This window comes from Glandiceps talaboti, chromosome 1 (genome assembly GCF_964340395.1).
Source record: "Glandiceps talaboti chromosome 1, keGlaTala1.1, whole genome shotgun sequence".
Classification (NCBI taxonomy): Eukaryota; Metazoa; Hemichordata; class Enteropneusta; family Spengelidae; genus Glandiceps; species Glandiceps talaboti.
Window position 1 is genome coordinate 1,822,746 of NC_135549.1, and position 11,038 is coordinate 1,833,783.

The 11,038-nt window shown below is 35.6% G+C and overlaps 1 protein-coding gene across 1 annotated transcript; it reads left to right on the forward strand.

Annotated features, from left to right (window-relative positions):
- Positions 1-1,063: 1,063 nt before the first annotated feature.
- On the forward strand, positions 1,064-7,634 carry LOC144443078 (neuronal acetylcholine receptor subunit alpha-6-like). The gene is made up of 6 exons (XM_078132455.1): positions 1,064-1,106; positions 2,945-3,084; positions 4,571-4,615; positions 4,941-5,050; positions 5,852-6,827; positions 7,521-7,634. The coding sequence occupies exons 1-6, from the start codon at positions 1,064-1,066 to the stop codon at positions 7,632-7,634; spliced, it is 1,428 nt and encodes a 475-aa protein (XP_077988581.1).
- Positions 7,635-11,038: the final 3,404 nt, after the last annotated feature.

The window sequence follows — 11,038 nt, forward strand, 5'->3', positions numbered from 1 at the left end:
TACTAGGAAACAAGATTATTTAGAAGTCACTGTATGCAACCACACTACGACCCATCTTCCAGTAAGTTGGTTATGTTATGAGTGGCACCACTGAGTACTAGAATACATTATATTATTTTGTAGGGCACAGCAATTTATCTATCATACGGGACATAGTCAAACTGAAAGCATATCTGAATCGTCCGAATCGGAAACAGACTACCCAGGGTATCGCATTCAGTCACTTCATATTTTTCCCTCTAAAGGTAGACAAAATATATTTAATTCTACAAATTTACGTTTTTTTATCATAACGTGCATGAGATTTAAATCGTTTACATTCTTAGCCTTCTTTAGTAGCGCCATATATAGGTAGGAACAATGGTCATTTCGTTTCTTTGAAATGTTTACATTGTGTATAGTCAAGTCAAGTCTTCAACAAATCCTCTAACAGTTTACATATGTTCACGAAAATAATGAATACCATACCGGAGATGAAGCAATACATTCCAAATTGTCCAGTGCATCGACTTTAATCTAGCTGGATGAACTTGAACTAATTTGCTGAATCATGGCATGTATTAACCACGTCATTGTAGTTAACTTTCATAACGGAACAACTTCCATTAGTAGAAAAACAAATAATTGGCAGTAATCTGAGCACACTCTTTAGAGGATAAACCTGTGTCTATAGATAGTTCTTTGAAATTCGCACGCTTGACAACAATTAACAACGTAACTATGTAGTAATCCAATAAGGATTTACAAAATGACAATGCTTAGTTTTAACTTTGTACTGAAATTGAGCAATTTCAATTAAAAGTACAAGTCATCATTGGTAATTTCAAAAGACGCTTTGTAATAAAATAAAGAGTGTTATAAAATCAATCGTGCTTCCGTATGACGTCATGGCTCGAAGACATTATAAGGAGAACTGATGTGACTGGATATTTCTGTTACAGTGCAAACTGAACAAGAACAGTAAAAAACCAAACCTACGCCGTAGACCTGTGAAGACAATCCACATTGACTTTGATCAGTGATGATGATGATGATGATGATGATGAAGAAGAAGACACAAAAGATGGTACTAATTTTAACATTTGCAACTATGTTGTCTATTAAAGGTAAGCTTCGTTTATTTTCCAATAAGCTGAAAATCCTTTTAGCTTTTTGTTCGTAACTATACATACCGTATTATCCAGAAACAGAATGACTAGAACTTAGTAGAAGTGATTTATTTTCGAATTCCTAAACGATGGTAGAATTGACAAGTATTAAGTTAGGGACCGGGCATTTTTAACTGACTAAGGGCCGGTGTTTTTGGTGGGGGTGGTGGGGGCATTTGTGTGTGCATGTGTGTGTGGGGAGGGGGGGGTCATTTTAGAAAATACCACTTGAAGTAGAGAGGGGGTCGACACGCGTTGGAAAATGACAAGATAAGTGTTATTTTGGTGCCGTGAAATGACTCCTGGACATCTGTAATTTCTACTGCCCTCCCATACCCTCCCCCCATATGTATTTTCCAGATATGCGAACATTTAGTATTAATTTTGTGTATATAGTAATGGCTAGTTGTGTATTAGGTTAGAGTTACAGTTAACTTTCATTTTCATTAAATTGCACAACGACACGGGTATATACTGACGCCAGTTTTACTTGACATGTGTGTTTCAATCAATTTGTCATTCTCGAGATAAAAACTTGTTCTGAATGAAATTGTAGAAGCATTATGATATTGGCTATATCTGAATGTATTAACGGAAGCCATAAAACATTGAAAATAATGTACAATTGGTAGTATGAATACACTGCACAGAGAGTTGTATTTGATTGTGCATATTTTTGTTACATAATGTTTTTACTGCATTGTTTTGTAAACTACCACAAACGGGTAATTATGGTCTGCTATGGAATATGCTGTGTACTGAGATACCCTGACGAAATTACTTGTTCCATAGATTCTAGATTTAAGCATGCAAATAAAACAATATACCAAAAGTAATGATAAATAGCAACATTCAGTTATATTCATATTGTGTTATAGTAACATGATATGTTAAAAATACACAGGGTACGTGTGTGTGTCATTTTGGAAAACGTGTTTTTTATTGAGGGGCTCACTTTATCGGAGCTGGGAAGGATGGGGGGAGGGTCAGTTTGAGAAAACCCATGTTCAACTCCAAAACACCAGCCCAGTCAGTTAAAAATGCCCGGTCCCTTATCTTATCTTATCTTCATTGAAAACAAAGGCTCATGTACCACAAGAGGTTATTATTTTCATTCTGGTCCCAGAAATGCAATAATTCTGCTGCAGAGTTGCAAGAAAAACTTCGACATTGGTAGTCTTTTAAGAGATTTTTGGGTTGTAGTCCTTAAAAATAATGAACATGAAATGAAAAGACATGATGCTTGCGATATTCAAATTCCACAGTATATTACATGTACATGGATGTAGAATTAAACGCGAGTGATATTCCAGGAAAGGTTACATGTATTCTGATGCACTCATAGACAACTTTATAATGACATCTTTTAGGAAGGGATGTTTGGGAAATGTTACAATGTCCGTAAGATTGTCATAGAGTCAGAGTCTCATAGAGTCAGATTCACTGGTTTATATTGTATATTCAAAATGAGAAAGAAATATGTGAAAGAATACTTACAAATTCTACTTTTCGTTTTTCTGGTATAAAAATAAAAATAAACGTTAAAAGTTCCCCTCTGTCTGTCTCCCCTCTCTGTCTGTCTGTCTGTCTGTCTGTCTGTCTGTCTGTCTGTCTGTCTGTCTGTCTGTCTGTCTGTCTGTCTGTCTGTCTGTCTGTCTGTCTGTCTGTCTGTCTGCCTGCCCGCCTACCTATCTGTCTGTCGGTCTGCCTGCCTGCGATAGCTAGTTGAAATTTACCGATTGATTGATCACTCCTGTGATTATTGAGTAGATTTTCCATTCGTTTTGAATATATAGACACAGATGGTGCAATATCAGAAAGAAACCTGCAAGAAGTGTTGTTTGCAAACTATAGTGCAAGTGTACGACCAGTTCAAAATATTCCAGACGTATTAGCCATTGGGTATACGTTTTCTCTCAATATGCTTATTGATGTGGTAAGTATGTGTCCAGATAAGATTATATATATTGCCATCTTTCTTTTTAGGTCTAATAAGTCTTCAAATGGCGCAACAAGTTAAACTTTAAAATTGCCCAAAGTGAGTTAATTTACTGTTTACTCTAATCAAATACTTACATAAAACCTTGATTATTCTATTCTAGTACAATGTTAATGTCCATTTGCCTCAACTTTCTTATGTGACGTATCATAAATTACGTCATCGGACTGTTTATTACTTATATCCTAATACCAGGTTTGAGTTCAGTCAATTGCAAGTGATCGCTAAGTATGCTTCAGTAAGTAGAATACTGTGAATAACGTTTTAATACGCAGTAAAATTAAACCCAAAATATATAAACTCCTCTTGTATCCCTTTAAGCCGACTTGATCTGCTGTCCGGTTGTTGCTTTGATTAGTGATAGACCCTCCACGTTGGTGGAAAGGGTACGCTTTGATTCATGTCGTTTCTTTGACGTCTAACTCAAGTAGGGTCAATGACGTCATACATGTCTACGTAAATGTCACGTGACATATACGCAATGAGTCTAGGTGTTCATGTATTGTAAAATAAAATAAAATAAAATAAAATGAACTGTCATTTTGGTCGTGGATTCGTCGGTACACTGTAAACTATTGTTCACCTTTGAACTTGGTGTACAATACCGTGATGAGGGTTAGCTCACAAACTCCGTTCCCTATTACTGAATACTAGAACACGAATCGGTTCATTTTATATTGTTTCATCATATTCAAATTCCACCTGGTTGATGACAATTTTATTTCAAATCAATTTCACGCTACGCTCTTGGATATTGCCAGTAACTGTAAGTGGTTTGTTGTCGATGTAACGTTAAATCGTATCGACCAAATGATATCATTTATCAGCAAAGTAAAGAAAGTTCTTTGATGTAAGTAAATATGAAACTAGCGGCTTTAGACAGCGAAAACATCAGATTCAGGTACAACAGCATTAGAGGGGATAATTAGAGTACGCTTTAGTTTAGTCGGTCTTACGATACTCGAAATATTTGACACAAATAATGACTGAATCACTTTGAAAAAATTTTCAGGTAATTGTGTGTCAAACAACGACAAACCTTAGAGTGTGTTCATACGAAACTTGAAGTGCAAATAGACAGAAATTAGAGATTGATCGATCGGTTTTCACGAAATCTCTATTTTGCATAGAATTAACATTTTTAAGTTTTAGACAATCGTGAATGATGTAAAACGGAATTTAGTTATTGTTGTTTCTTTCACATGATTGTACATTAAGATTAATGCTAAGGATGTTTGATTTCTAATATATTTGCCTTCATATCCGGTGAGTGTAGGAACCTAGTATGATATATCACCATTATATCGAAGTAACTTTAGGAATGGTCATGGAAAAAGACAAACCCTACACCTAATAACCGGATACAGAACGACGTTTCTGATGATATCCCACATTTAAAAAATAATTCCTTTTTCCACCACAGGATGAGAAGAGCCAAGTCATCACTGTCAATGGAGTATCCAAATCGGTAGGTAAAAGGTCTCTATCAGTGAAAGTTTAAGGGGAAGATTATGCACAAATTTAAATGTCTGCGCATCGAGTGCCTTTAGGCCCAAGATGCGCACCAGAGGCACAAAGGTGTGCGTAACGAATACGCCCAAGCTGCGCACCAGAGGTACTGTCATCTTCGGCTTTTGTTCGGCAACCTTCCAAACCCAAATCCGAGGTCTTCTTACAAGACGTGGTGTTCAAATTACCGTTTCTTAACAATGAAAACGTTTTAAACCACTAACCTATAAATTTCTTAAGGTAATGTAAATCACTACTATATTTATTCGCCAATATTTCCCCAGCAATGGCAGGATTACCAGATACAATGGGACCCTGCAGATTATGATGGTATGGAAGAGATGGTTGTTCCCGAGGAATGGCTATGGAGACCTAGGACTGCTCTGCTCAACAGGTACAGCATTATATATATATATATATACACACACACACATACATAAGTATTTTGTTCCGTTCCGTTTGTACAATCCAATATTTCTCACGTCACCAAGTTTGTCAGATTCCAAGTTTTTTTTTGGGTATAAATTGTTATAGATTAAAAATTTGTGTGGTTCAAAAATTGTGTGGTTCCGATTACATTTAATTTTAAAATAGGTGGGGTAGGTAGGTTTTTTATTTTATTTTTTAATTTTTTTAATATTTGAGTTTCTAGTTCAGGTAGTTGTGTTTTCTGTCAATTTCTATATAGTGTCTGTGTTATTGGTTTCTTCTCATCAGATGTACAGCCATTACAGATTGGAAGAACAGTTTTATATCGTCCTTTTCAGTTGATGTATGTTTCCGCATCCACTATTTCTTGCGAGACTTCACAATTTTCGCGATTTTCTTCTTATTTTTTCTCTCGAATATGTAGAAAAAGGTTTAAGGTCGGCATATAAAACTAGGTGGGGTCGGGTAGCCGGAACCAAACAATTTTTTATTTGGTCTAGTTTGAAAATGTGGGGTTAGGGATCAGAATGGCAACTCTTTATTCTAATATTCTTTTGTATTTAGTTGATACATTGTAGTCAATATATAGTTCATGAATGCACAAGAACATTACTGTATAGATTGTTTGTGGAAGTTCATTAGCTGGTTCAATCCCCCTCCACTGTCTATGGTTCAATCATTGAAACTGATAGCACTTTAACGGTAAACCTTACATCGATAAATGACAGAAATCAAATTTGTACATACATCAATTTCTTGATTTCAGTGCTACGGAAGACTATTTCGTACCAACGTCTGGGATTGTAACAGTATATTACAACAGTACAGTCCGAGCTATCACTTTAGCAGCATTCACGTTTCCCTGCAGCTTGGATATCAGGAACTTTCCCTTCGATACTCAGACTTGTTCTGCGATCTTCACTCCATATCTTTACAACTCCAACTACATGATATCAGAGACATTACCAGGTGAAGTTCTCGGCGATTCTATCGGAGAGAATACAGAATGGACTACGGTAAGCGCTACGTCTAAAGTCTCAATAATCACTACTAAAAATCCAACAGAAGAATGGTCAGTCATCATTATGACATTTGTATTCAAGAGAAGACCTCTCTATTACGTCATGAATATCATTTTTCCCTGTACAATGATGGCAGTGTTGACACTTTTGGTGTACCTATTACCGTGTGATTGTGGTGAGAAGATGTCATTCAGTGTCTCAGTGTTAATCTCTACGTCTGTCTTCAGTTTATTGGTCGGTGATATCATGCCTCCAACCTCGGAGTCCGTTCCACTAATCGTACGGTATTTGCTCTTCAACATGGTGTTGGTATCTTTCTCCATCCTCATCGCCACCCTTGTCTTACGTCTTCACAATCGTCCCAAGCGACACTTGAGAATGGCGCCTTGGATCAGACGAATCTTCTTCAATATTTTACCGTCGTTGCTGATGATGGAGAAGTGCAAATCGATGAAAGTAGCAAGTGAAGTTAACTCTATCCAACCTCTCTTTAAACCATCAAACACATGTAAACCTACCGATCAAGAAAGGCGTGCAGATCGAAACATTACGATTATGGATATATCGTACGAGGAACGTGGTGTGGTCGATTTGAATAAACAGAAAAACGAATGTTCTAACTTTGGTGTCCAGACATTGAAAACAGACGTATTTCATGAAATGCTGCAAGAAGTCAGACAACAAAGGAAAAAGAATGAGGATGACGAAGTAGAAAATGAGGTAAGTTTTGAGATAATATCGTTTCATATGATCACATGTTGATGGCATTACTAATTGTCACAGCTGTATTTAAGTAATAGATAGTCAATGAGTTCGGGAAGGTTATGTGCCAGTAAACGAGGGAGCGTAGCCGCACATAGCCCTACCGAACGAGTTGTCTATCTTACTTATACTACGGCGTGATTGGCTCAAACGGATGTTTTTCAAAATTTTGTGTAATTTGTTGCATGTAAATTGAGTGCTGACCGTAATATAAGTCACACCCCTAAGAAAGAGTGGGTTATGGCTCCATATAACCAACCGAAATCAATTGGCCAAGTCGGTACGTCTAGCCGTAGTATAATTTAAACTACGGCTAGACCGATGAAAGATAAGGAGAAGAAAAAAAACTAACAAAAATAAACATATACAAATAAGGCAAATATTTTTTTCCGATAATTTACTAGATAGGTCGGGATTTTATTTCAGTTTACATTTGTTTGTTTTTTAATTAAGTCGACCCAAAGACAAGATACAGTAATCTTGGTCTTCCGTAACAGTTGAGTTGGTGTAAAAAAGTATTAAATGAAGACAATTATGTGATTCAGAAGTAGACAGAAACACTATGTGCAGATTATGATGTTAAGGGGTGAGATGACACCATTTCTCCCTGGAATGTTATTAAAAAAATAATTGGAACTTCTTTCCTGACAGATGTTGGAAGACTGGAAGTATGTTGCTACCGTCGTCGATCGGCTGTTTTTGTGGATTAGCGGCATCGTCTACATCATTACAACCATCACCATGTTTGCAGACGTCGATTATTAAACATGAAAATATCTGCATTTAGTAACTGGAGATTAATTATCAACAATCATTGGGACATTGTATAAATAAAGAAGATGTACATCACATTACAGGACTGAGAGAGAGAAAAAAAAGACCGAAATACAGGAAGAAAAAGAAAAAGATGACTTGCATCCAAAGATGGTTATCTTCTAAATTAAAAGAATTCGCTTCTTTGATATTCATTTTTGCACAACGTGATGCAAGGGTAGTCACTTCATTGAAAATTAACATTATCATTTGCCCTAGCATTGAATAATTCAGTATTATAAATGTTACATAGTAGTAAAGTAAACCCCTGAAAGATGGTTTCTGACATTCAATTTTACCAAATAGATAATATTATATAACTAAAGAAATAAAATTTACAATTAATTTTATATTTGGGTCACCTAGAATCATACATAGCTTTGAAGGAAATAACAACATATTTAGTTATCTACCCATTACATTAATGGTTTCTCCTCAAAGAGCCTTTAGTTTCTTTACAGTTATAAAAGAGAGCTTCTAATATTTCTGGTTCCGTAAAGGTAACTTTTTAAAAGAGTTTACCAACACACTGCGTGCACTCTGACTTATTGAATGAATAGTTTCTGTATAACTGTCAATCTTATAATTTATGAGCTTCGATGAAAACATAACTATCATGTCAGCATTATTTATATACAGTGTGTACATTATAATGTATGTACTACGATATTCACTACATATTAGGTGCTTGTAGTTAAAGGGAGGCTAGGGGTGGCGTTAGGAGATCTAGAAAGATAAATGAAACGACTGGAATAAAATCTTTGTCCTGCAGACATACCATTAGAGTTCTGATGATTATGTTTTATGTGTACATTAAGTGATGTATATCATAGCATTTTGGTTTTTAATTAAAATACGAAATCTAAATGTTGTAATTTTTTGCACATGAAGAAATAAATGTCCAACCATTTCAGACAGGGAAAATGACCCCATATATATATATATATATATATATATATATATATATATATATATATATATATATATATATATATATATACAATATGTATGGTATATTTACTATATAAAAATTAGCTCATAAACATACTACCTTATGATGTACACTACTTGAAAGTCTGCCAAATACAACGAAACTGTAGATAACTTTTAAAGAGGTTAACATAATACGAAAACAAAGATACAATCTATCTGTCAAAATTTGACAAAAATACTTCAAGATATGTGATTCGGACTTTGGATTATTTTATCGGGCAAGATATCTGAAAACATTTTCTCCTCATCTCTTTGTCTGTCAAAACAATGGTTATTGGGTCGACCACATTGTTTAGGGTGAACAAAACCATGAATGTAAGCTGACATAGTGCATATCAGGATCGACTATTAACATTACACAAACTGGAATATACTGACAAAAATAACATAGTTCTAAACCTCCTAATATTTTAGCAAGTCTGATTTACCCCTCGGGAGTGTGTGTACAATTTTCACCAAGCTTTGTTGAGAGGAGACGAAAATTGAAGGATGAACTCGAACACTATTTTTCGAACGTAGTGAACATGTACACGTATATACTAATAATATAATAACAAACGAAGAGAGAATGGAAACGACTGCGATAAATTGATAAATGCTTGATGTACTTGTCTGACAGGTCCACAGCGCACAAATCCAAAACTGAATTATAGGCCCTTTTCCCCAAAGCAACCACTGTTAACAACACAGGTACGAGGACTGCAAATAACCAAACAAACAATGCTTGGAGAAAGGAGCCCCATCTTCCGCACACTTTGCGGTAAATAGTGATAGATTTAGTGATGTGGATGTAAAGATTGATAGCTATTACTATATGAAACAAGAGAGTTGAAAAGCCAAGTGAATAGAACCATAGACCCTCCACCCAGGTGGAGGGTCTATGATAGAACATATGACTGACGTATACTTGACAAACAATGTTGGGAAATGGCCAAGTGTCCGGTAACGATGCACGTGGCATAAATTGGCAGAATAACAGAATACTGAATCAAATCAGAGACAGCTAGATTGGCGGTAAAAATTCTAGCTTTCGTCCGCGCTTCCTTATATCGCAATACTAGTACTTTCACCACAAAGAACCCATTTCCCAAAATTCCAAGCACACATCTGATAGACACAACTGTTGCTTCAACCATTCTGTCGTTCATTGATATGGTTGGTAGGTGATGCGTTGAGTTGTGCGAGTTTCCCTCCAAATACCACATTGATGTGTTTTCCTTCCAGGAAGTAGTCATGTCGACTGCCAAAATAATAAGATAGTCACTTTTATAAAACACAGCATGAAGTTTCAACGTACTTGTACTAACACCTGTTCTACACACAGGATATAAAGATGCTATGATCATTAAAAACCGTACGTGTGTTATAAATTCCACATAAATTGTTTGGAATCAATTTACTTTGAAGGGTTGATGGGAGTGGTGCCTTTATGTCAAACCTCAAAGCTAGCCAGGAGATTTGCAGCATTTTGCAAAGCAATGATTGCACTTTCTCATCCATATTAAAGGTACATGGATTAGCACTTTATATATCATATTGGTTATCTAGTGATCATGTCCTTAGATGAATTGATGGAACATAAATATATAGGCACATGAACATAATGGCATAATACTCACAGTATACATTACACACGATTCTATCAATCTAAGGCTGCTCTCACAAAAACTTGTCGGGGTGGGGGGAGGGGAAGATTTTTTTGTCAAACTTTGATATATTTTTTAAGTGCCCCCTTGCCATACTCGTTTTTAAGTACCCCCTTCCAATGATCAATAATTTTGAAGTAAACCACCTAAAAAATCAAAAAATGAAAGTTAAGTAAGCAAGATCACAGACACTCTCAGAGATAAGCACACATACATACATACATACATACATACATACATACATACATACATACATACATACATGCATACACACATACATACATACATACATACATACATACATACACACATGCATACATATATACATACATACACACACATACATACATACATATATACATACATACATACATACATACATACAGACAGACATACATACATACATACATACATACACACACATACATACATACATACATACATACATACATACATACATACATACATACATACAGACATACATACATACATACACACATATACACACATACATACATACATACATACACACAGACAGACAGACAGACAGACAGACAGACATACATACATACATACATACATACATACATACATACATAAACAAAGGCAGACAGGCAGACAGACAGACAGACAGACAGACAGACAGACAGACAGACAGACAGACAGACAGACAGACAAAACTACGACAAAACTTAACCCTTACGGAAGGTAAACATC